At 45.9% G+C, this 26,373-nt stretch overlaps 2 protein-coding genes across 7 annotated transcripts in view; one reads left to right on the forward strand and one right to left on the reverse strand.

Annotated features, from left to right (window-relative positions):
* On the forward strand, positions 1–1,930 carry hexim1 (HEXIM P-TEFb complex subunit 1). The gene has a single exon (XM_053443164.1). It carries the CDS (start codon positions 348–350, stop codon positions 1,443–1,445), a length of 1,098 nt encoding a protein of 365 aa, XP_053299139.1. The 5' UTR covers positions 1–347; the 3' UTR covers positions 1,446–1,930.
* Positions 1,931–3,092: 1,162 nt separating this feature from the next.
* The window catches only part of arhgap23a (Rho GTPase activating protein 23a), a 56,781-nt gene continuing 33,500 nt past the window's right edge, over positions 3,093–26,373 (reverse strand). For 2 of the 6 annotated variants that reach the window (XM_053442851.1, XM_053442847.1), the window contains 19 exons: positions 26,247–26,325; positions 24,909–24,969; positions 21,317–22,952; positions 15,264–15,375; positions 15,116–15,155; positions 14,150–14,287; positions 13,753–14,061; positions 13,603–13,664; positions 13,374–13,492; positions 12,563–12,681; positions 12,318–12,470; positions 11,885–11,963; positions 11,719–11,792; positions 11,544–11,633; positions 11,281–11,406; positions 11,145–11,186; positions 10,323–10,416; positions 7,277–7,308; positions 3,093–7,182 (listed from right to left, as the gene is read on the reverse strand). In XM_053442851.1, the coding sequence (XP_053298826.1) occupies positions 5,743–7,182; positions 7,277–7,308; positions 10,323–10,416; positions 11,145–11,186; positions 11,281–11,406; positions 11,544–11,633; positions 11,719–11,792; positions 11,885–11,963; positions 12,318–12,470; positions 12,563–12,681; positions 13,374–13,492; positions 13,603–13,664; positions 13,753–14,061; positions 14,150–14,287; positions 15,116–15,155; positions 15,264–15,375; positions 21,317–22,952; positions 24,909–24,969; positions 26,247–26,325 (4,805 nt within the window). In that variant the 3' untranslated portion in view covers positions 3,093–5,742. The other 4 variants (XM_053442849.1, XM_053442850.1, XM_053442852.1 and 1 more) reach the window with 4 other exon arrangements.

Below are 26,373 nucleotides of genomic sequence, written 5' to 3' on the forward strand. Positions count from 1 at the left end.
AGGAGCACACTGGACACTGTTGTGAGGGCGGAACGTGGTCTCCGGGCGAACGACAGCTTTGACAGCATCGAAACAGTTAATGGTAGTTAGCGACAGTTGCTCTGACAAACCCTCGGAGGAGTAACAAGTGTGTAGTGCTCGGAAGTTTACTTTTACACACTTAGTTTTTTACACATCAGCTAAACTTCCGTCAGTGACTCTTGTCTCATTCTGGCATAAGAATCATTTCGTTGAGAAAGAAAAAAAAAGTTTGACGTCTTTTAATGAACTTTTGAAGCTGAGATTCGAAAGCGTCAACGTAGTTTAGAAATGCGTTAAAGCGGAGCGATCGGAGCGGATCGAGCAGGATGACGGAACCAGCGGAGCGGACCCATCACCTGAGAACTTCAGGCAGCCCATCAGGTGGGAGCAGCCGAGACGCGCTGGAGCATCTCCCAGTCAGTAGCCGTGGAGGACCCGTGAACGGCGACAGGGGGCGCCAGAGGGAGCAGAAGCGGCGGCAGCAGCAGCAGCAGCGGGCGGAGAGCTGCGGAGATATCAACACAGACAAGTTATGGCAAATGAAAGGCGGTCAGAGGGGGGTGTGCCCTGCCTTGGCAGCCGGAAACGCGCTTCCAGTGTCCCCGATCGCAGCGCAGGAGCACCAGAAAGCCGGTGTTCACGCCGCGGGCGAGAAAAACGGCGAACACGCACCGCTGCAGGACACTTTGGACCAGGTGCCGGAGGAGAATCTGCACATTGACTCCGACACCGGCTTGGACTCGCGCCTGGGTAAGAAGAGACACCGGCGCAGGACCACCAGGAAGAAGCGCAACTGGAAGCCTTATTACAAACTTTCCTGGGAGGAGAGGAAAGCCCTGGAGGAGAAAGAGACTGCCAGGGCTTCTCGTCTGAGAGAGGAGATGTTCGCCAAAGGGCTCCCGGTGGCCCCGTACAACACCACACAGTTCCTGATGGACGAGCACGACCGGGAGGAGCCGGACCTCAACACCGAGACCGGGGTCAAGCGGCCCTCGGGGGTCGGTGGTCGCATGGAGGACACGGGCAGCGAGGAGGAAGTCTTCGACAACGAAGAGGAGGAGGAGGATGACGGCAGCGGCGGAGGCGGTAGCGACGGCATCGGGAGGCCCGGGAACGCAGGTGGGGAGTTTCTCCAGAGAGACTTTTCCGAGACCTACGAGATGTACCACGTCGAGAGCCTGCAGAACATGACCAAACAGGAGCTGGTGCAGGAGTACCTGGAGCTGGAGAAGTGCATGTCCCGAATGGAGGAGGAGAACAACCGGCTGAGGCGCGCCGTGGAGCCCGGGGGTCTGACCGTGGAGAGCTCCCTGGTCCGGCTCCGAGAGCTGGAGAGGGAACTGGACAGACTGAGGGCCCAGAACACGGAGCTCCTTCTGCAGAACCAGCCGAGCAGCGACCGGGCCCAGGTCGCCACCAACTAGAGGACACTAGTTAACACCGTTTGAAAGAGGTAACACAACGGGACTATTGCGTTTTAAAAAGTGTCATCAGTTCTCTGTAATCAGTTTGTCATCTGGACTGTTGGGTCCTTGCATTATAATGCAATACTTGACGTTTATTTTCTATTTGGACTGTAAAGGGTGTCCTGTTGTTGTTTTTCTTTTTTCAAGATGAAATGTAAATACTTCAAAAAATATTGTTCTTTTTATAAAGAGAATGTATTTGACAACGTGAGGATATTTTGTTGGTTCCAATTGAACATTTACTTTTTCGTTTTTGATTTTGATCAAATCAAACATTGTATGTTGCCCCCACCATTTAAAAAAAAAAAAACACAGAAATACAAATGACAGCAAATTGGGCCAGCTTGCAAAAGACTGTTTTGCAGAAGTCAATTCCGGAGTGGACGTTTTAACAGTTGTGTGTTAATATTAAGTTCAAATAAAATTTTGAAATTCTGCCTAAACCAGTCGTGTGTTGTGAAGAGCCTGCTCCGAAACAGGAAGTGGTTCATGAGCGCTGCAGCGTGAAGACACTGTACGTGGCTGTTCGTCAGCTTGTTGATAATCACAAAGCCTTTCTTGTGGGGATCCTAACATAAGACATCAGTGGGCCGTGAATAGGAGGAATACAGACTGAAGTCAGCAGCATTAGGGGGGGATGGGACATGGACATGCTCTTTATGAAGGTTAACCCACTCTTGAGTAGGGCTAGACCGAGTAATCGCTTGATCGATTAAAATCAGACGCGAGTCTTCAGTATCTACATATGTTTGCCTTTTATTTAGCAAAATAAACGCTGCAGAAAAGATCTGCAATTGTCTACATTTAACAATTCATTTTAAATCTCAAATCCTATAAAGTATTATATCAAAAATTTACATTTAATTACTTAGGATAATTTTAGTCAAACTGAAAAATATGAACCCAATTATATTTCTATGTTATAAGGGTTTAATAACATGACAGGGTGTTGCATCCTAATATCAGTATTGGCCCCCCAAATCCTCATGGGTCAGGTTCTATTCTTGAGTAAAATCTATTGAGGATAGTATTCAGAACGGTTCAAGAAAACATTTTTCATGTCAAAATCTAAAGGATCCACCGCAAATGGTGTTTACCAAAGCTCTAGATTTTGGTGAAAGGATCATAGTTTCACTTATAGATTCAGTGTTTCAGCTCATATTCACAGGATGAATAACTATTCAAGTAGAGCCCAACTGATTAGAGTCGTATCAGCATCGGCCAGAATTCGACCGATATTTGGTGATTGCCTCATTTCAGACTATTGCCTGTTATAGCAGTGGAGACTTTATTCAGTAAGTCACTTCCCTCCAGCAAACCGCTCTGTTAGGTTTAATCTCTGCATTGACGCATCTTAGTTTTACTTCCGGCATCAACCCTCAAACATCCTCAGTGGTGTCGCTCTATGCTCGAGTGAATTAAAAGGCATAGTGTCAGTATTTCAGAAGAAGTTTCCTTCAGGAGCAGATCTGTGCCACAGGGCCTGTAGAGACCGTAGCCATCCACAACCTCTAGAGGGCGTTATTCAGCTACTATTAGAAGTTTTCTGTAAAAGCACAAGTCTTCCCGAAATCCCACGATCACAAAAACAAAACACACCTGTAATTATCTTTTCTTTTTTTTTAAACATAGTTCTGTTTATTTACATCATATAACCTTGCTTTAAAGCACACAGCCATGAGGGGAAATGGTTTCAGGCGGACAACCTTTTATTTAAAAAGTCCAGTCATTTTCATATTAGTTATACTCAAAAAGCAATTCCAAATGTACACAATACAGTATGTTACATATGAAGATAGTATGTACAAAATATTTTAAAAACACAAGGAGACATGAGGGGGATCACAGTTCAGACAACACACACCAGCTGAGTTGATGAAGTGTTCTGTTGGTTCGTCTGTAGGACGATGGGATGTTGTCTGTTCTGACCTAAGGGAGTTTCTGTTAGGTGTACCATATTCACACACTGTGGATCACTGGGCAAAGAGAGAGCCTCAGTTTGTTAAGGGAAACAGCGGCTGAGAGAAAACCACACCTCCTCCCTCTGAGCAGCATCAGCAATAGCTGTGTGATGCCTGTGTTAAAGACAAAGAGAGTGCATAGACATGTCCTTGGCGTGAAGTGTGCTTCTTCCTTTTAAATTTCCTCTCAGTAAGACCGCTTGTATTTGATGCACATATTCTTTGGGTCGGTGCCTCAGTGAAACCGTCCACCACAGGAGAGGAGGGAGGAGAGCCGGACACAACAAAAGCAAACGGACAGATAGGAACTGAGCATGGCACTGCAGAAAGAAAACACATTCCAGAAACAATCAGGCACTTGTCGAAAATATCTTGAGGTAAGACAAGACTATAACTTATCATTATTATTATTATCATTATTATTATTTTAGTTTTCACTGGGGTTTTTTCTTTTGGTCTGATGAAAACAAGCGAGACTCTGGTGACTTTGGGAGCTGTGCCTCCTGCTTGTGTTGTTTTCTGTTGGCACGTAGGCTCTGAAACGAGGGATAAAGGCTATAAGATTGTTAGCAGGTGTTCTGTGTTCATTTCCTCGAATGCACCGCTTCCACAGTCAGGGAGGATTTATTAGAGCCTGACCTTGTGGAAAAGTCCCCGGTCATCTAACCTCAATGTAATAAAAGTGCAGACGGACGAACCCTCAGAGGGGATGTGATGAAACACAGTGAAAATGTAGCCGTTTCTACGCACCACATAATATTTTAACAGTCTGTTAAACACGGCCAGGCCTCCCCTCCGGCTTTTATCACAAGAGGGGATATACTTTGTCTCGAGCTCAGTATATATGAGCAGATCAGTGAAGGCAATGCTCAGTAAACCCAGACACGAATATCAAAAACAAATAATGAGGTCAGTTGTCACAGTGTGGCTCTGAGCTGCCTGCAAACTGTCCAATATGGTGTAATAATTAACAGATTACATTGTTTTTATCTTGCTACATGTTGATGCAACACTGCTGAATATAAAGTCCCCAGATAAACTTATTTCTAAGACTTAATCAAGATAAAAGTTGTCTGCAGTGCTGAGAGTCAGAGAGAAAGGCCATCAATGAGGAAATAAGGAACAGGGTTAGTCGTGTTTATCTCGTCTCCTTGGAACAGGTACACCCAAGAGGTGAAATCACAATAAAAGTACTTTTTTCACTTTAATACAAAATATATATATATATAATATATATATAGAGAGAATATAAAACAAAAAAATTATATATTAAGGGAAACATTTTCAAGTAACATCTTGAAAGAAATGACTGTGCACTTTGTACGCACGTTTTGTTTTGTAAACCATAAAAAAAGAACTAAAAAAAGTGAAAACAAATTTGATAACATAATATTTATATTTACAAGGTTAACTTAACAAGGCTTTGTACAAATGTTACAAAATTGTTCCACACAAACACCTGCACGCTCGGACATCATCACGAATATTGTTGCGCAAAAACATTATAAACACATAGAGAGAGAGAGAGAGAGAGAGAGAGAGAGAGAGAGAGAGAGAGAGAGAGAGAGAGAGAGAGAGAGAGAGAGAGAGAGAGAGAGGAGTGTACTTTGTGTCTCTGACCTAATGTGTGTGTAGTTTGGAGATTAACAGTGTGTGTGGTCTGGGGAGTAACAGATAAGGAAGACTGATATGAAAAGATCAATTGACATCCCTCTTGAAATTGTTTTAACCTGACTATTAATTCTTCTGGCTCACAGACGTTTGTTTGGGAGAAATTTTGTAATTCCACTTGATAAGAAGCACCATTTTTCTCAAGAGACACAGGAAGGTCGCGTTTCCGAACCCTCCTCTGGTCCCTTGAAGGGGTTTTAACCCTATGTTTACGTCTGTGAGCCAGGCTGGAAGGAAGAGAAGACGGGAAGGACGCTCGGTGGTTGCTCACATGAGAATTCTTGGCTGTGACATTGATTGTGATGAGGTCTGTTTGTGTCTCTGCCCTGTTCCTGTTTATTTTCTATAAAAGCACACATATAGGAAAGAGAGAAAACAAAAGCTTTGGCAACACCCGAATGCCCCTCGCCATGCAAACGGAGCTTATCAAAAAGAAAAAGGGTGGGCTGCTCTGACGGACCGTTTCATTGGTTCACCGTGTTGCACCGGGCAACTAACCACAACACTGTTCACGCTGCTGCTGGGGTCTAATGACCTGCAGGGGGGGGGGTCTGCAGCTTGGCTGGGCCCCAGCCCCCCAGAAGCCTTTTCTTGGAGTGGAGGTTGGTGTTACCTGGCAAGGCTCACAGGTACTGGTGGAATCTTGAGGTGGGTACTTGACGTGCAGCAGGTTCTTGTTCGAGAACGTCTGCATCCCGAGGCAGCCCTGGTGATTTGACCTGGTTTTGATTGATAGGAGACAGGGGAAAGTCATTGAAAATCATAGTGGGTCTCTTGTCAGACGTCTCAGTCGGGGAGGCCACCACGGTGTGTCTGCGCCAGGCCCGTCTCTTCCTCCGCGTCTCAGGTGAGAGCGGTTTTCGCAGTCCCACGCTGCGCAGGTCGTCGGCGGATCCCAGCAGGCGAGCGCGAACCTGCTCAGCCAGGGACCTGCCGCCAGGGCCGGTCGGGGTGAAGGAGGCGGCCTCGCAGGGCGGCAGAGCAGTTTTGGGCCGGGCCGGGCGCAGGCTCTCTTGACTGCTGCCTGAGGAGGGGTTGGTTCTGGTTGTATCCCTCCTCAATCTGGGCGCACCGTCCGACCCAGAGCCGGCCCCGTCGCCCTGGGCGGAGGCCTCGGCCAGCTCCGTCATGTCCAGGGAGCGAGCCTTTGACTTCTCCGACTTCATCTTCTTCCTGGCAAGAGTGTCACACTGGATCAGCTTGTGGGAGTTAAAGGAAGGCCGCGAGTGCAGTCTGTGAGTGGTGGAGGAGGAGGAGAAGGAGGAGGACGAGGGCGTGGTGGAACGCGCTCCTCCTTCACTCCTCTCCGCAGAGTCTGGTGTATGTGTGAGCGGTGTGGGCGGGGCGAGCAGGTTTGTTGGTGAGAGAACCGGGGGCTTGTAGTGTGTGTAGAGGAAGCTGCGCTGGGCTGCTGGTGGTTGTGTGTTCACGGGTGTGTTTGCGTGTTTGTCGGGTCTCTCCTGGGTGAGGGAGCGCGAGGCAAAGCCGCTCTCGTTGTCCGTCTCGCTCACCAGCTCGCTGTTCTCGTCATCAGCATCGTCCCCCCTCCCCTCGGACCCCAGGCTGCGCCCTAAGGTGGAGAGGGTGGAGTAACCGGAAACAATGGAGCGTGCATCCTCCGGCGATCGCCATGCCGGCCCTTTAACCTCTGCCCTGGCCTCCTCCTCCTGCAGCAGTATCACTGCCTGTCTTCCTCCTGCATCCTCTTCCTCTTTGCAGCACGGCCGACTGGGAATAACCGCCACCACCTCTTGTTCTACCTCCGCTTTCACTCCGCATTCTACAACTTCCTCATCTTCCTCTTCTTCTTCTTCCTCATCATCGTCATCTTCCTCTGCCTCTGCCCGAGGAGCAGTGTCCCCTGCAGGAGACGCCGCCTCCTCTCCCTCCTCTGCCCCTAGATGTCCGGCTTTGATTGGCTCGTGCTCTGAGTCGTCGTCGGTGCTGCTGCCCACGCGGCGGCCGTTATGCCGCTTTCTGCGCTTGCGGCCTGATACAGCTGACATGATGGACAGAGTCAGGAAATCCTTTGCTGTGAGGTCCTTCTTTGACCCCCACGACCCCTGAAAAATGGGGGAAATGTAACTTTGAAGCTCTCACATATGTTTCACTTGTGTATAAATGTTCACTGTTATTTCATGATATAGGATATATTACCTTCGATTTAGCTGAGTCACTGTTGGTTGAGTCTGGGGAACGAGAAAGTAGAAAAAAAACTAAGTGGGTCAAATCCACTAGAGTGAACAAAAGGTCAGGACAGTCACGGCGAAGGACACAGAGGCAGATTGTGTGATAAACACAAATTGAAACTGGCAGCTGATCAGCTCTTCTGTTTAACAATTTAATCCTCCATGCCACAGCAGATGTTTTCCACCTGCCGTACAGGGGGAAAAACCCGCTGTGACATCACTGGTTCAGGTGCGGCTACAGAAAGCGACACACCTTAAGGTTTCTGTTTGGAGTGAGAAGCACCGTAGCAGCAGCAGCTAAAGCACAACACTCCTCTGCTAAATTTTCAGGAAAATGTCTTCATCTGTGCCCTCTGCCCCTGACGGACCCCTGCACAAAGACATCGAATCACACACTGGGGGAAAATGGAGGATGATTGGGTGGGGGCAGGGATTTGTTGATTTGAGGGGGGTAGGGGGCATTAGGAAACCACAGCACACACTGGTGATATCACTGAAAAACACTGATGGCATCAATCAGTGAGAGGAGAAGCGTTGGGAGTGAAAGCAGAAATAATCGACAGCGTGAAGTGAAACCCAATCCCTCACAAACACAAACGGACGGACACACCGACGCAGGAGGAAAAGCTGCGTTATCTGAATCTTTAGAGAAACCCAGGGGTAATTGGGGGGGGGGCAGTGCTTCATAAGAAGCTCTAGATGGAGTCGTGTCTCGTGTTCCAACATCAGTAGTAAAAACACCTCCATAAAAATCCAGGAAAAGATTAGGTTTTCCCAAAATGCAGCTCAGCACGAGGGCCTCACAAGTGATAGTGATGTGATATTTCCAGTCATGGAGAAAAAGAAGCCTTTCAGAGTAAAAGCCCCAGGCTTTAGACCAAGTATCAACCAGTCAGGTGTTAAGACTCTACTGACACACCTGTAACTTCTAGTCCCGAAGCAGTAAATCACTTTTTGGTTTGGCTGATCAGCAAAAATTCTTTCAACATCTTTAATAAAAGAGAATCATTTAATGATCATAACTCCATTTTGATTTTGGCTTCTATAATGTGAAGATTATCTGATTTTCTGTTTTATCTCATTGATAAATAATAAAAGAAAAACATTTATTCAGTTACATGGGAGATGGAGCCTCTCTCCGAATGTCTGACTAGTTAATATAGCATTTCTAGTTCCTGCCAGCCTTATTTTTTTTAATACACTATGTTGTTCGCTACTAGTTTAATGAAAATTAAATTTTGTTCATTAAAATCTTCTTTGTTTTAGTTAATCCATGCGTGTCCTGCCCATATTTGCTTTGGTCTCAGGACCGCAGAGTAACAAACTGGGGGTTGTCTGGGTTTTGAACCTGACACCTCTCACTTAACTGAACTTCCTCTTTGTGATCAGAGTCGTCTTCACAAGAGAGTCATGATGTTTGCCTGGTCCTCGCTTCAGCTGCACTTTGGGAAATTAAAGCTTTTCTTAAAACAGGTTTAATATTGATTGAAAACCCGCTGTTAAAGGAGGAGGTTTGTTTTTTTTACAGGTGAAGTGGCCGGGACTTCAAAGGGTGGAGGTGAGATCCTAAGGATGGGACTACACCCACAGAAACTCTTCACATGATGAGTGGAGGATGACCAGAAGCGACTGCTTTAGATGACAGAAGCCGTTGGTGAGGGGCTTGTCTCTCAGTGTCAGAGCTCAGTGTACACTGGTGTGTCAGACACAGCAGCTTTAACAGGCAGACAGCATCCAGTCATCCATCCATTCATTAGTCAGACTGGGGAGACTACGACGTGATATTAGGGCCACTTAATGGGAAAGAAATCGGAGATTTCAAGAATAAGGCCATATTACGAATTCGCAGTCGTAAATTTATGAGAATAAAGACATAAGGTTATGAGAGTAAATTCATAAAGTTGTGAGGATATAGCGGGGGAATATTAGGAGAAAAGTCTGTCGACTGTGTTAAATAGGGCTTTCCTCTCGTAACAATAATACTTTTTCCTCATAATAATAAGTCCTTCTTCTCAACAACATCTTTCTTCCCAATAAATTAAGACTTAATTCTCCAAAACAACTTTATTCTCATAACATTACAACTTTATTTTTGTAATATAACAAAAGAATTCTCGAAATCTCCCCGTCTCCCATGGCCCTGTGGTCGTAGGAGACACTGAGGGGACATGTTCTCACAGACACCTCCGCCTGACACTGAGAGGGACACACCGACTTTCAGGAGGGTAATGGAGACCATGGACACACCAACCATCACCACCACGAACACTCTCTCACACAAACACTCCCCCATTATTTCACCTTCACAATATGATGGACTGACACGGTTACACACGCACACTAACACACACACACACACACACACACACACACACACACACACACACACACACACACGTGTATTGCCAGGGGAGTTCCCATCCTACCGCAGTGGCTGCTCCACAGGCTCAGCTAAGAAAAGGAAAATGCAGAAACGTACAGAGAAAGTGAAAGATGAGCAACGTTGAGTGTGGGGGGGGGGGAAGCAGAGAGGAGAGAAGTATCGGCACGCTATCGAACACAGAGATGCTCCAAGTGCTGTCGGACACAAGGCTTAATCTCTTATGCTGCATTCCAGTTCTGCTGGGAAGTAGGGAATTCTGCTTTCAAACTGGGACAAACTCCCCACGAGGAATTCCAATCAAGCGAAGATTCCAGCCGTCTGACTTCATGCCAGTGCCGTCGACACTTGAGAGCTTTTAAAGTGTTACTAAAAAAGCTACATTTTCAATAATTAGTAATGTGTAGACCGAGAGGTGTATTAAAAAATAATCAGTGTTAAATAAAGTGTCTATTTCTCGAGACAACAGAGCAATTATTTTATAATTGTGACGCACTGGATGGGAATTTCCTACTTCCTATAAAACAGAAGGCAACAGTATTTTAGGGTTGGCAACTACAGCCGCCCAAATGCTATCGGTCGGCTCGGTTAGAGCTCGTGGTGACTGGCTGAGAGCGGCAGACAGGGTTCTCACCTGAGGCCTCTCCGAGCAGAGCGGTCCTGCCGATGTTGGGCAGCAGGTGGTCGATGTTGGGGACAGGCTGCACGTCCTCCGTGTCCACAGGCGTCTGCAGGGAACGGACACAAATGACCCGAAAAAAACATTCAATAAAAAACCAACAAAAGGCTGCGGTTTAATCCCTGAAGCCAGCGGGTGACCCATATCATTCATTTACCTACATTTCTAAGAGATTAAGTGAAGCAGCGGCTGCATACTGATGAGACTTTATACTGTTGTTATAGAAACAGGATCAGTGTTTGACAGATGCGGTTTTTTCTACAGCTTTTGCATAGATGTGTATCTGTGCTGCCAGGCATAGAGATTAAACTACAAGATAGAATTTGAACCACGACGTGTCACGTTGGCCCCCAATGATGATACCAATATTAGGGTTCTTAGAAACAATTGAAGTTATATTTCTGAATCAGATGAACGATCTCCCAGTGGAAGATTTTTTCTGTTTAATGAAATACAATTTTAGCACTGGTTAATGACTTTTTGGACAACTCGATTATTAACAACCTTTCTGTAAAACAAAAACTCTGTATCATTAAAAACACATTTTCGACAACGTAATGTTTTTATAATCCTTTTTTCTGTATGTTCGCACAAATTTCTCTTTTCTTCTTCTTGTTCATTTAGCAAATATGAAGTAATTAATAAGTAATTGAAGTATGTAGTTTCATATTTTTAAATCTGTGCCTCTATGGCACATAAAGGTTCAAACTTCATACGTCTAAATAAGGATTACTGTTTATGTACCATAAATAAAAAACAACAACATGTCAAACATACCTTTTCGTCCTTGTCTAGTTCGTCAGTGAAAAACCAGATGTACTATAAAAAAAACGACGAGAGAATTGTTCAGCTTGAAAATTATTATTATTATAAAAATGGAATTTTAATTGTGTTTGTGTGCGGCGTCTCTCACATGCTGGATGAGCGTCTCGACTATCTTGTAGCGGTCAGGCATGTGTGTGACCATGTCTTTCATGTTGTCCTCAGACGTCCGAACCAGCGTCGGCCCGAACACCAGCGCCAGGTTACGAGGCTCCATCTGCACAGGAAGAGACACACAGAGGCGTTCACGACCACGACGTCTCAGAGCTGCACGAGTACATTTTGAGTTACAGTTAGAGCTCTCTCTCTCTCACTCTCTCTCTCTCTCACTAACGCACGCACGCACACACGTACCTTGTTTTTATCTGCGCTGTCTGCCACCGTCTTCAGGTGACCAACCAGGAACTTCAGAGTGTGGAAATAATAATCAGGAAGGTCTCGGATCTGCGAAAGAGAAACAGGAAGTGTTAACCAAATGAGTAAATGATCCCGTTCTACTTCCATTCCCGAAATACAAACAAGCACGTACCAGTTTCTTCATAGTCTTTAATCTGTCAGTTGCATTGTCCATCCGATTGGCATCGATAAAGTCGTTGTACTTGTCTGTAAAGAGAAAACATGTTAAAACAAGTCACATGAGACTTGAATTGGATGCGTGGCAGCGTGTGGCCGCACGGTGTCAGGTGTGGTCTCACCGTTGGTGAAGAGCGGCTCCGGGAGTTTCCTGAAGAAGGATTTGAGTAAACTGCTGACGACGTTCAAGTCCTGCCACTTCTGATGACAGGCGACAAAACACAGAGAGGAGTCAGGGGTCACTGAGTTTAAAAACCTGTATTTAATTATAGATTTTTATTGAGTTAAATAAAACAGCAAGGGCCTCTGTGGTGTGAGTGAGGCTACATCCATAGTACAAAATGTTGGTTTAAAACGCATTAACTCTGCTACAGATGCACTTTGTCTCAAAACCACTCCAGAGTTTTACAGACGCTAAAACTGAGAAGTTTGGAAATGCTGAGCCAAAGCGCTTCTTTGCACAGAGATTATTCTTGTTAGAAAATGCTGTTTTCATATGAAAACATTGTAGGAGGCATGTAGCCTAAGCACCCCTGTGTATTTATATTGCCTCACCTCCTCTGCAGGGTTGATCTGATCGCCCTTGTTGAGCTGATCCTGAAGCATCGACACGACGGCGTTATTCCCTGGGACCCTGTAGATTCCGGTGTATTCCAGACCCATCTCCTCCACCAGGCCGCAGCAGATCTCCACGATCAATGGGATGAACTGAGACAGGATGGAATCGCAAATTTAAATCTCAGTAAAAAGACGAAAGAAAATGAAAGCCTTCAGCTACAGAGGGAGGTGATGTTGCTAACCTTGTTAATTACACCCGGCTGACAATCCTCCAGCCTCACACCGAAAGCTTTGGGCCCGGCCTTCTTTGTTTTCTTCATGATGTTGATGCCCCACGGAGACTTTGGCGGGCTGCTCTCATCTGAGGACAGATCCGACAAAAGACTTTAACACAGAGCCTCAGTGTTTGGGTTTATGAAGTTCTTAGGATAAAGGCTTTAATGAAAAAAGGTTGCACAATACTCTGGTCCCCTGCTATCCCAAAATATATATTACTCAATGGACTGATAATAACTGCTGTGGGGTCCTTAATACCTATGGAGTATTTAACCTAGAGGCAACTGTGGAATTGATTATTTCTATAAGACTTTCCCCAAATATACAGATCAAATATATGGAATATATATATTTAGGGCTCCTCCTAATAAAAAGATAGATACGGTTGTTATTTTAATTTATTTAAAAATAAAAAAAATATGATCTGGTTATGGTTAAAATAGGTTGGAAAAAAAACACAGACTTCCCCAGCCTTAGAATCAGTCTTACACTGTGATATTACTCAATCAATAATAATAATTATAATAATAATAATCAATCTCCATAAATTCTAATGAATAACAGTGCCTTCACAAGAAGAGAGAATTTGAATAAACACAAATATGAAAATGAGGAACCAGTTCACAAGGTGTGAAAGTAAAATGTACTTCCTCCCAGACCGATCTAATCATGAGTGTTTTGTCTTTTTCGGACCATGTTTCTAAACATGTCCTCCGGTTCCATTTGAGGAGAGAATGGGCATTACAGTGGAAGAGTTTTTCTTTCCCCGACACTGACCTTTGCCATCTTGTTTGGGGGAGCGTGGCGCTGCGGCGGCGTTCTCCGTCTTGTTGAGCAGGAAGGGAGGCTTCATGCGAGCCATCCTGGGAGACGAGTCTGGCTTGCTGCCTGTCGGACTGCAGGGGGAGACAGAGATACACGTTGAATTCAAGCCATCAGCCACGACTACAGACAACAGAGGTAACATTTGCCGCATTACAATAGAATTTATAATCAAGGGACTCACGTTTGTTTTCTGTAATCATTCAGTTTTTTATTGATGAGGGCCTGTCTGGAAAATCCAAGCTCCTGCAACATACAAAACAAATCAACAAATAGATTCTGTGATTTTCTCATAAAAACACACCCCAGGTTCTGTACAGGTGTGACCTCTGACCTCGCTGTCTGTCTTGCTGTTTTCCCTGATGACCTTTATCCAGTCCAGCATTTCCTCCCGGTCCTCCGCCTGCAGCAGGTACTCACAGAAGTCCTGCGTGGTCAGTCGCAGGGCGTGTTTTCGTTTGGTCTCACTGTATGCGATGTCCACCAGGCAGCCCCGGATGCTGATAGGCTGGTCGTCCTCCGCCGAGCCCCCGATCGTGGCCCCGCGGAGCACCGCCTCCCTCTTGTCCTTGTAGAGGAACAGCGAATGGGAGCGAAGTATCGAAAAGACTCGCTTCCACGGACGCATGCCGCTGCCCACCTTCTGTGAAGGAAACACAAATTGTCGCGTGAATGAAGCGTTCGCCTTCTTTTGATTCACCTCAGGTCATCGTCGAGCTCGGTCCGCTCACCTTGCCCTTCTCGGTGAGGATCTGTTTGTAGTGCAGCCATCCTTCTCGCCGCACGTCGCTGTAGGTGATGTTTCCCAGCTCGGAGGTGGAGTGACGTTTAGATCGAACCTCCTCTGCTGTCCCTAGGTTGTCCAGTGACTGAAACACACACAGGGACAGGTTTAGAAAACCTTATTGATATGTCAGATTCACTATTATTTGCCTTCTTGACACCTGGAAATTGAAATCCAATTTGATCTGACTTGTTGATTTTAGAAAAAACATTAAAAAGGTATGGCCAACAATTTACTGAATGTATTAAAACAAAAACTTGAAACTGAAAAAAGTAAAAGAAACATAGTTGTGGGTCAAACTGGTGTTCACTTTGAATTCATTGCCTTTGCCGAGGGTTAAGTTTCTTGAGGGTTTGGTGTTGCATTATTTTGTTTGGGGATTTTCAAGACGACTCTTGCTTCATAACATCATTTGGCCAAAGATTTAAGAAATTCAGGAAGTAACCATCCTGGCCAAAACGTTCTGACATGTATTCAACCTCATGTCACATAGCTGGGAAGCTTCCTACACAAAGTCTGAAGCAGCTCTGGTACAGTTTTTAAGTGAACAAGTAGTTTCAAGCACGTGATGGAGTATTAAATTGTTCCTCTTACAGCTAAGAGGTCAAAATAACGTTTTGGAGTCTTGTCATCTCCTTGCTGGGTTCCCCTGACAGGGCCCCATTGTAGTTTGTTTCTATCGCTGCTTCCCTCACAATGGAAGAAATAACAATGTTGTTCTGTTTATTGTTAACTTCATTGACACACTGGGCATGTCCAGCTGTCTTCATATAGCACTTAGTCATAACATGTGAATGCTACAGCAGCGGACCTGACAATGATAGAGAATCGAACTCAAGATAAGTGATGAAAAACAAGGACAGGATATTAAAAAACAAGATTTGAGATGATAAACTATTTCATTTAAACTCACCCCGTCGGTGAAGAAACTCTTCACTCTCTTTGGTAGCCTCCTGTAGAGAAGAACAACACAAATGTCAAAATGTTGGCCTGCAACTTCAATTTGACAGGTTTCATTTCGATCCAAGGGAAATCCTCGGTGTCTCTACTGCAGTACTCACGAGAAGACCCGGCCTTCCTCCCTGAACGTGTTGAGTCCTTCGTCGCATGACTTGGAGCGCTCCGTGGTGATGGCTAGAAGATAGGAGGAACGGCGACTGGATTTAATACTGCCTGCTCGATGGGAGGAATGAATGAACGGAGAGAGAGAGAGAGAGAGAAAGAGAGAGAGGAGAAAAGAAAAAGAGACAGAGAGAAAGACAGAGTGTTGATGTAATGCCAATCACCACAGTGAACGGTGTTGGATTAGGAGATGGGGATAGCGAGGGAGGGAGCAGGAGGTGGTGGAGGTCCCGAGTGAGTGAGTGACGTGGTGAGGGTGGAGGGTGGGGGGTGGGGGAGATGAGCTGGAGCGTTGAGTTAGACTTGTTTATTCTCACCACTGGCATGCAGGTTTATAGCCTCCGTGAAACCCAACTAGCAAATATCATGCAAGTCTCAGTTGATCCATTTAAAAACCAGACGTGCAAATCTAATTAAAACTCATTGACTTCCATGCACAGACAGAAAAATAATATAATATAACATATTTTGAACAAACATGTTTTGCTTTGTTTCAAACATGCAATCAACAAATCTGGCATGCAAACATTTTACGGCAGTGCTAAGAAATTTTTGATTGTAACTAAACCCTAAAAGTCTTGTTTTCAAATTTGATTTCAAATAGAAATCTGCTGGTTTCAAGAATTTGAAGTTTTCAGGCAAAGTGTGGCCCTCGATTTTGTAAAACTTTTCCTATGTATTTGAAAAAGTTTGAAATTGGCAGATTTCTTTTGACTAAACAAGACTTAAACTCATAAAATTCTTCAAAAGATGGAAATTATAGCAGTGACAGACCCTTGCACCGTTGCGGATTTGAGCACTTGGGTAGCATCGTAAGGCCGTGATAATCTTTACCCACGGACAAAGATCACTGTAGCCTTACGATGCCGTTCAGGAACAAAACCCATTTCAAAATCTCATGCACATTTATCAGGCTCCCTCGAGCGATCCTCTACTGTACATTAGCAGATACTCTTTAGGGATCAGGCCCTTTACTGCTGCATGCAGTGGGGGAGATGGGCGGGAGGCCGGGAGGGAGGGAGGGGGCACTCACTGCAGTCGTGTGAGAAGAGCCTAGTGAGGGGGAAGGTGAAGGTGGGGGAGGCGGGGCTGGTGACAACGGCGGGCGCCGAACTCATGCCGCTGGACACCACGGAGGAGGCCGGCACGTGGCGGGCGCGCAAGTCAGCGCCGGGGCTGGTTGGCTCATCTGTTGGAGGGTTGGAGGGTTGGAGGGTCAGAGGGTAGCGGAGGCAGGAGGAGAGGAGAAAGGGGTGGAAGAGAAGGAGGAGAGAAGAAGAGAGGATTGGGTTAGGGTGTTAGAGAGAAAAGAGGTCGGAAGGGAAAGGAAACACAGCAGGGGTTAGATCAGGAGGAGGTTAAGGCCAGGAGAGGGTTTTTTAAGGGAACGGAACGACGAGGAACCACAGGGTTACCGTCAGAGACACGGGACAAAAGTTGGCATATATCACAATATCTCCACCTTATATTTAAATTCCATTCTTTTAACGGCAAAAATAAACACATGCAACAATCACACCCTCACATGAGGCCTTTCTTGATTCCAGCGGAAAGAAAGACCACAAACACAAACATCTCAATGTCATCGAGGATTCAACAAAACTGTCTCAGGAAAGAATAAATATAACTGAAACCTAATCGCAGAGATATAAAGTCACACAAGCATAAAAGAGGCAAATATAGATAACACACAATGCTGTACCTGTGTCGCCAGTCGCCATATGAAGAGTAACTAACAGAGGAGGTATGTGTCACTTGAAGAGAATTATCGGTTCCAGGTTTCAGTTCTTTATGAAATCTAGAGTAGTACAAATCTACAGTACATGTATGTAATGTCACGTAATCTGATACTTGTAATAGAAAATAACATAATCCAACAAGTACAGAGTAGAGGATTGTGGGTAATTAAATGTAGATATAAAGGGAAATGTGTGTGTCATTAATTGAGCTTTATTGTTCAAGAGGACAAAGGCATAATTCAGTTTTATAGGTCACACAAGTCCTAATAGTTTCGGATGTAAAAGGATATGAAAGCACAACACACACACATACAAACGCACACACACACACACTTCCGTACTGACAGAAAGTTAGGGTTTTTTCCGCTGACGTTTTCAAGGACTAAAATGCTGTGAGGTTTTCTCCGTGTGGAGACAACAGGAGGCAGCAGAGAGTCAGACAGCCCTGCACACCAGAGGGCCTGAGTCTGAGATCCACCCCCACACACCACCACATGGTCTGTCTTAAAAATTCTTGTTGGGGTTTCTCAGTTTTCCATTTAATCTCACTCCCTGATCCTGTTTTTCCTCTCTTGTTCCTTGGCTCTCCGGCCCAGCATCTTTAACTGGAATCTAATCTAACATTACTGATGCAGCATCCCTCACATTCCCCCATTTGACTTGCTGTATCTCCTTCCCTCTCACGCTCCTCCATCTCCCACTCTCGCTGTTCTATTCTTCACCCAGCGCCCGACATAAGGCGGAAACAATCCCAATCTGGGACGAGGAATCTGCCTGTTTACAGCGCAGCCCCAGAAATAGTCGGGCTGTGGGTTTAACAAAGGCCGTCATTAACAGGCAGCCAGGGAGTGAGCTCAGAGCCACGAGGCCCAGATGGACCAGCAGAGGGGAGTAACAAGCCACAGCATACTGTTACCCTCACCGGCCTGCGTCCATCCGGGTTCATACGTGGAGCTCAGCATTCAGACGTTACACAGGGGGAAGAGACGGAGAAAGAGAAGAGAGAAAGAAAAGTATGAAAACGCTAAAAAAAGGAACAAATAGAAGAGACAAAAATTTCACTGAAATCCAACATGACAATGAAAATGCATCATATAACCTAGTTTGACCAATTTTACTGAGCTGCAGGATTACATGATGCATTGCTATATATTTAAATATATAAAATCATATTGGATTAGTTTAAAAAGTGCATTGTTAGCAAGCCTACAGCACAACAGGCTTTACTCAGTTTACGTAATGACGACTGAAGATATACATTTTAAGATATATCTATATGTTCTCTGCAAATCCCTCTTACATGTAAAACGGTGCACAGCTGTAATTGAATTGTGCTGGATTTATATGGCTGTAATTAAGGTTATTATTGTTTATTGTGCCAAATATTGTTCATCATTTAGTTCGATAAAATATCGAAAATTAGAGAAAATTCCTCTCAAAGTTTCATGGAACCCAGAATTATTTCGTTTAATTATCATGTGAGAGAAAACAGCAGCAAATTACTTTAATGGAACAGCTGGAACTAGTAAATGTTGACAGTTGTTGCTCATAAAAGTGATTTAAATGACATAATGTTTAATAGATTATCAAAATAGTTGCTGATAGTTTCCTTGACTCAGCTTCTTAGGCACATTTTGGTCCTTGCAAAAAAAGTGTTGATGCCTCAACTTTGTTAAACACAGACAAACAAAACATACTTAAAATAAGAGGGGAAAAAAGAGAAAGAAAAAAGTGGCGAGCAAGAACTCCAATGAGGGGGATGGGGGTCTATTGCCTGCAAGTCAAACCACAGGGGACAAGAAGCCCATTTGGATCAGGACAGAAGCCTGCACAGAGGGTCTTGGTCCTGGTGTGTCGTGTTCAGGGTCCAGCCACTAACGACAGACACACAGACCCACACAGACACACCAACCCCTTCATCTTCCACTGCAGCACAATAGCAGCATTGAGGGAAGGAGCAGAGTGTATGGGCCCCTACTGTTCCCCACAAGGACCACCACAAAAACCTCCTGGTAATTTACAGCCCAGATTCATGCTGAAAGACTCTAAGTGGGCACAGAGTGAAACACTGCGTCTGTCGACATGCCTCTTCGCGTTTCATCCACTTTGTGCGAGCTACCAAAATAGTCCAAATACTCCCTCCAACTTTTTGGATACCTCCACACAAGTCGTCATAAAAACAAAGTTGCTCTAAGACACAACATGCCTTTGTGCTCATTATGTCAAAGATAAGAACGCGGGCCTATTAAATGGCATGTTCCCGAGGAGGCCGAGATCATATCGGCATCTCTGTCGAAGAGAGAAAGAGACGAGGAAGGAGAGAAAGAAGAAAGAATGAAGAGAAAAGCTAGTTCTTGTCTATGGGGAGAAACTAGCCTAGTTTCAGTTTATGGCCATTAAACGTGTCCCGGCCTGCAGCTCTGACTGCGTGGTTTCATTTAATTCAGGTGAAGGGATGAGACGAGAACGTGTTCTGACAGACAGACAGAGAGAGAGAGATGCCTCCTGCTTTGCTGATCCACTGGATCAGTGAAAGCTCTCTTTAAATGACTTTATCGAGAGAGTGGCTCAGCTCAAACAACGGCGGTCATTCCAAGTCGGGTCAGAAGCTTCCAAGTCAGCTGATTCCAATCTACTCTGCATTAGGGGAAGCGGCGGCTGTTTTTCCTCAGGCTGTGACGGGGACTTTGTTTGCCTGTGGTTTGCCTGTTGTCCACGTGGAGCGACACAAGCCCGTCTGAGGCCTGTGGAGCCCCTTTTTGCTTTCAGTCTTTTCAAAAGCGGGAACAAGCCGAGACACGATCACAGCTCTGGCCCACTGTCTCTGGCCCACTGTCTCCGGCCCACTGTCACTAACACATGCTGTATAAAACTGTACATATTAATGCCAACAACTTCAAATACACACAGAGCTGCAGGTCCTGTAAACCAAGGGGCTGCGACATGTGCAACCATCTACTACATCTGCTTGATCTAATCCAACATTAATGCAAAAATGCCGCAAATTAAAATGAAAAAGTTTTACTTTGCTTGGTCAATAAAAGGACCTTTCACCTTTGTTTAGAAAAGGGATATGAAGTCACATTATCATTATATAAAACTGAAAAAAATCTTTGCAGAACTGATCAGTGCAAGTTTTCTTTGCTTCGATGATTTTTACAGGAAACATTTTAAATTATTCAGCGAACAGGCTCTAACAAATGTGCAGTGCTTGTCAGATAGGACAGCAAGTCAAGTGGATTCCCAGTTCTATTAATCATATAACATCCAATCTTTTTGTGTTACTAGTACATGGCTTTTCTTATCTTATTAAATGTTGAAAATAATCAAAATAAATAAAAGACAAAAAAAAACAATCCTAAAGACAGTTATAAAAAAGTTATCATTGACCCGCTACCTGATCCTGATCCACATCAAAATTGAATTGAGTTCTTTCTTGGGCCATGTGCCATTCTTTCATCGACCTCATTGAAATCAGTTTGGTTATTTTAGTGTAAACCCGCTGACAAAATAACCCATCAACAAACTGGACAGGGGCAAAAAACACAATCTCCTTTGGTGGAGATTATGCCAACAGGCCATCACAACACAGGAATTATTGTAAATCTCTCGCACTATCCTGCACACACATAAACAAACACACACACACACACTGATGTCAGCCTCCACTTGATTTCCTCCGCACGGTGAGGTGACCTCACAGACCATGGGCAGTTAGCAGGATTAGTCAACTCCCAACAGATATGATTCAATCAAATCTACTAATACTGTCTGTGAGACTGTGAGAAACAACTGTATTACACAATGCAAACATTCACAGACACACACACACACACACACACACACACACACACACACACACACACACACACACACACACACACACACACACACACACACACACACACACACACACACACACACACACACACACACACACACACACACACACACACACCAGCAGAATTTCAATGAGAGGATGGAAACTGCATCTGAGAAAAGCCTGGAGCCAGAATAGACAGACAAGAAGGAAATTAAAGAAACACACACATTTCCCCCTGACTTGTAATTTAGTCGGAATTATAGCCTTGTATTTCCTCTCCGTTAAGCTTTCCCTTGCTTAAAAAAAAACACACTCAACGCGGATTAGATTTTATAAAGGCGATGAAATCCAAAGGTCAGCACGAGTATTCATGAGGGGATTTAAGTATGAGAAGAGACTCAGGATGAAGTGCAGGAATATGGAGACTTACCAATGAAGGGGATGGAGGCCAGAGAGTCATCCTCTATGGAGAGCGGGGCGAGGTTGCCGTTTGGTTTGCGCGGGGCCACGTCTCCTGAGGAACCAGGAGCGGGGTCCTGAGGATCTGTGGAAAACAAAGAGGGTTCCAGCCCGTCCATGGGCAGTGCGTAGTGGGGATGACGCAAGCCGTGGGCGTTCCTCCGCCCGGTCGGAGGTTTCTGCCTCAACACAACTTCCTGGGTCTGTGGCACCACCTCCGTCTCCCCCTCCACCGACCCTCGTTCCCTCTCGTGGTTCGTCGGCCTGTAAGCTCTATCCTGGGATTCGGGAGTGGCGGAGGCAAGGGGAGAGGCCGTAGAGGAGGTGATGGGTGCCGCTGTGACCTCTGGGGGGCTGGTTTTAGGTGTTGAGTTCCAGTTCAAGTGAGGGCCAGAGTATGAGGGGTCCCTGAAAGAGTGGGCTTGCTGCATGATGCGGCCTGTCTTGCGGTAAAAAGAGGGGCTGTAGCTGCGGTAGCCCACCGGCTGGTCGTCCATGCTCTGCCCAGTGGGGAGCCGCCTGGTCTGGGGGGCAGCTTGTTGGGCCTGGGGCTGCAAGTGGGCCTGGGTATGTGGCTGTGGGTGGTGTTTAGAATGTGACTGTGTGTGTCGTGGTACCAGAGGAGCTTGTGACGCAACAAAATGTCCCCCCTGTCTTGGGTAAGCATCAGTCCTGGGGGGCGGCTGTGGAGCCTGTTGGTGCCATGACGGCCTCTCAAACCGAGGTGAGACCACTCCAGCTGCTGTTCGGTCCAGCATCTCTAACGAGCGGCCATGGCGATCGTACTGGGCCAGAAGGTTTTCCGAGCGAGTTCGAGTATAGTTAGTGCCAGGGGGACCCCTACCCGGGCCCCCCTCCCAGTCTCCATATGACCAGCACGGCTCTCCGTGGGGTCCTGGTCCTGACTGCTGCTGCAATAACAGCAGAGTGTCCTGGGAGGCACTGTGCGGCCAGCCACCTGACCGCTGCTGCTGCCTCCTTGTTTCACTGAGTCGGTCCTGAGAGTAGCTGCGGTGGCGCGTCTGCATGCAGCGTCCTGAGTGCTCAGGCCGCTGGCTGTAGAACCAGTCAGTGAGCGCCTGCTGGCAGCGCTCGTTTTGACCGTGGCTGAGCTGTGGCAGGGGAGGACTGGTCCAGGCCGAGCTGGACTTCCGTGGTTGGGGCTGAGGGGGACTGACAGCGTGGTGGTTGGGGTAGTGGACTTGGAGCGGGCTGGACAAGGGGCCTCCTGACGAGGAAGAGGAAGAGTAAGAGCGCCCCCTGGTCTGGCCCTGAGGCTGCTTGCTGGTCATACCATACTGGATCTCCTCTGTGCGGTGGGCTGGGCTGCTGTGACCCACACCTCCAGGCTCTCCCGCCCGCCCCTCCTGCCAGCTGGCGGGGCTGCCCAAAGCCGAGTGGTTATCCAGGGGTGAAGAGGGGCTGGAAGAGCCTGGCCAGCGACTCCAGTTATCCAGCTGGTTCTGGCCCATGGGCGTAGGTGGAGGGGCTCCAGCAGGGGTGGTGGTCTTGGTGCGTGGGTAACAGAGGGGCGGTGGGGGTGGGAGGTGCTCAGCTCCCCCTGAATAGGATTCGTTGCCTGTCAGGTAGGCATCCTGGGAGTACGCCTGGGAAAGGAAGAAACACAGAGCATGAAATGACAGGAAGAAAACTTGAAGTGAAAAGACAAGTGTGTGTGTGTGTGTGTGTGTATGTGTGTGCGTGTGCGCGTGTGTGTGTCAACTTTAAAATGTGCTGTAACAACATAAAGAATAACCACAACTCTATAGGACATCTTCATGCTGCTGTACATTACAAAACAAGTCTTGAAGTGAAGCCGTCTCTGTGCTCAACCTCGTTGCAACAGTTTATCCCCAAGGCCTCGGCTCTCAACACAAACACATGCTAACTGGCTAGAAAAATGCATGAATCGCCTTGGGCAAAAGCCACAACACTCGCTGCTCAGCCACCAGCAGCAGATAGAGACGTCCTCACCAATGTTGTGTATACAGATTCAGAAAACATATATATATGTATAAATACATGTGAAATGTATATACAGTGTGCCGCTTTTAGAGACGCCATTGCAAATACAAGCTTATGAGTGAATTATCCCTTTTCTGCACATTTAAAGCATCACTTCCAATTCACAACTCCGGAAAGAGAAAAAACAAACTTGCCAATAATCCTCTCTCTGCTTTCATGACTCAAAAAAATGAAATCACAGACAGTTGGAAAACTCTTCAAGCTTTACCTAACTTATCTAGGCCGTTCACCAGAGTTCAAAACTTTTCCTCAGCCTGCATGTTCAGCTTGTATTCAACACAAACAGAAGGGGAGGGAGAAGAGGCAGAGGACAAGAGAGGAGACCTATCCTCACCAACGCTCCTGACCCGACACTGCCGCTGCTCAAACCGGCCGTCCTTCAAACCACGCACCCTCCTCCTCCCATGATAGATCCGATCAATATTTGGTTTCTTCTTGTTTTCTATCTGTTGGTTGTCTTGTTTTTTCTCCTCTGTCCGGATCCCTACACACTCCCTCTCTCTCTCCTCCCTCCTCAGCGTCTGCGTTACTCCACCCTGTGGGAGTGTGGAGGGAGGCGCAGCTCTGGTGATGTCATGCTAGGAATGCAGCAGATACAGCAGCGAGGGGAGGAGTGTGAGGACAGAGAAGTGGGTTTATAATATCGAGGCATGGTAGCGTACCTAAAACGGGGGTGGGCAGGGGGCTGGGGGGGAGGGGGCAGTTTGGGGCTCCTACAGCAGGAACACTGAAGTTTCTACGTGTGCGACAAAGGTCATCCTAAACAAAAAATTTGAGCGTGTTGACATGTTGCTCCAGGTCAGTGGGAGGGGCGAGGGATGATGCATGCCTGATCATGTGAGCGAGCATGGAGCAACGTGTGGAGCGTGAAAAATGTGTTGAACAGTACATGGGTGTGTGTGAACGAACACCAAGCACTTCTTTTTTCATGCGAGCTTCAACAGTCAGATACCAGCGGCTGTTAATGAACGTGTGTTGTAATCTAAACACAGAGCAGAGAGTGTCTGAGTCACTCTCCAGCCATTCTGTCAAAATCTCCACATTCTTTGACAGTGACGAGTTGAGTCCAGGTTGAACTCTGCAAATACACGCGACGCAGAACACACACTTTACTGAAGTGGTCTGACACTCAGATGAGCGTAAACCTCCGCCAAGGCCCAATAGTCCCCTTAAATTCAATCAAGCTGCATCAACTTTGACACTGTTACAGAAATTTCTCTCCTAAATATGCCAGATTTTCTTCGAGATCCATGAATTATTCACAAGGAGATGAAAAAATGCCAAGGATGAGGAAAGTGAAAATAAAATTCCTGGAGCTGCCCCCTGATCCGGATTCACATCAAAATGTGGGGAGTTTTTCTCTGACCCATACCACATCCTTCCGCCAAGTTTTGTGATAATCTTGCTTAAACTTAAAAAAAAACAAAAAAAACAAACGCATTGGGCTGAAAAAGTCCCCTCCTTTGTTATAATAAATAATAAATGGCATGTATGTTTATGTTTTTGAGCAGAAGGTGCGTGAAAAATCCCATACTCACACTTACCAACTGAAGCACATCTTCATCTTTTGGCATGATGGAGAGCTCCAGCACGCTCTCACTGAGGGGAGGACGGGAAGAATGATGATAAACAAGAGATACAGATGAAATAAACACACAGAGTGAGGAATGAAAAGTGAGTTCACACACAACACCCTGACCTGGAGCTTGATACAAAGTGTGAGAGACATTTATTCACAAAAGCTAATTATCTGATCGGTGGAGGTGCCGTTAGAGCCTCCAGGGCTATCTCTGCAGGCCCTAACATCGTTAGAATAATTCACGATTCATCAAGATTATATGTTTGTTGTTTAAAAATAGTTTCAGTTCAGCTACTGACATAAACAGAAATCCAATATTTAGAGGTTCCTGTGTTACTTCATACAGCTCCTCCACCACCAGGGCCTGCTGTGTCCTTGCTTTCAGGCTCAGCTCACAGTTCTTGGCATTAATATAGAGTGACAACAAAATGTACCAATACAAATTATTGCGGTGACTGGGAAGCCCCCTGAGGCCTGTTACCAGGTCCCAGGTGATGTTATTGTTATCAACAAATAAGTGTAGGTATTTCTTTGTGTGTGGGCAACCTAATGTGACTCGGAGAAGAATGCCGGCTATCAGCGATCTGCTGAACTGGTCTCAAGGCTGATATCGACTTAAATAAGTGGATCAGGTCAGTCATGTACAGTGATACATTAAGTTTCATCATCAGTTACCATTTTATTTCCTTAGATATCCTATCTGAACTTGTGGTATGTTGATTTTAAATACTGGGAAAAAAGACATCACTGCTACTAGCAGAAAACCTGAGCAGAGGTATCTGTATCAATATAGGAAGAGAAAGAGTAGGGTAATTTACTACTACTATAGTTGCCCCTGACCTTTGACCTCACAGTGAATTTTTGGCATCCAACATAAGATCAGAAACTGAGGAGGGTTAATATGCATTTTAAGAAAATTATTTTTCAGAGTCTAACCATGCATCGGGATAGAAAGAGAGTCAACAAAATGTTACTAGTTTAAAATATGATTCAAACCCAGTGAGCAGATGTCACTGGTGTTAAAACATGAGTCCTGTGTATGAGTCACTTTTTCTAGCCCCTTACTGGCCGCCACTCTGCAGAACAACAGTATCTGGCTTTGCGATCATGTAGAGTCCGAGTGTGTTAAGAGTGCACGGCCCGAGGCTACTCTTCATAAAGAAGCAGGTCAAACTAACACTCGCAACTAGGTGTACATCATCTCCGAGGTAAGCGTGTGAGGAAGAAAAAAGCAAACAGGCGCTTCAGTAAATCAACACGGCTCTGGCTCGCAGCGCAGACAGGCAGGAGGACTTACCTGTTCTGAATGAGGGCGATCACCTGCGAGTACGTCTTCCCTAAAACACTCTCGCCGTTCACTTTCACCAGCCGATCCCCTGCAGACGACACAGACATGTTATCCTACTGGGCGACCTGTGACGGCT

Source organism: Pleuronectes platessa, chromosome 16 (assembly GCF_947347685.1).
Source record: "Pleuronectes platessa chromosome 16, fPlePla1.1, whole genome shotgun sequence".
Taxonomy (NCBI): domain Eukaryota; kingdom Metazoa; phylum Chordata; class Actinopteri; order Pleuronectiformes; family Pleuronectidae; genus Pleuronectes; species Pleuronectes platessa.

Coding starts and splice junctions, on each gene's coding strand:
- hexim1 (XM_053443164.1), top strand. CDS start 348: ATGACGGAACCAGCGGAGCGGACCCATCACCTGAGAACTTCAGGCAGC.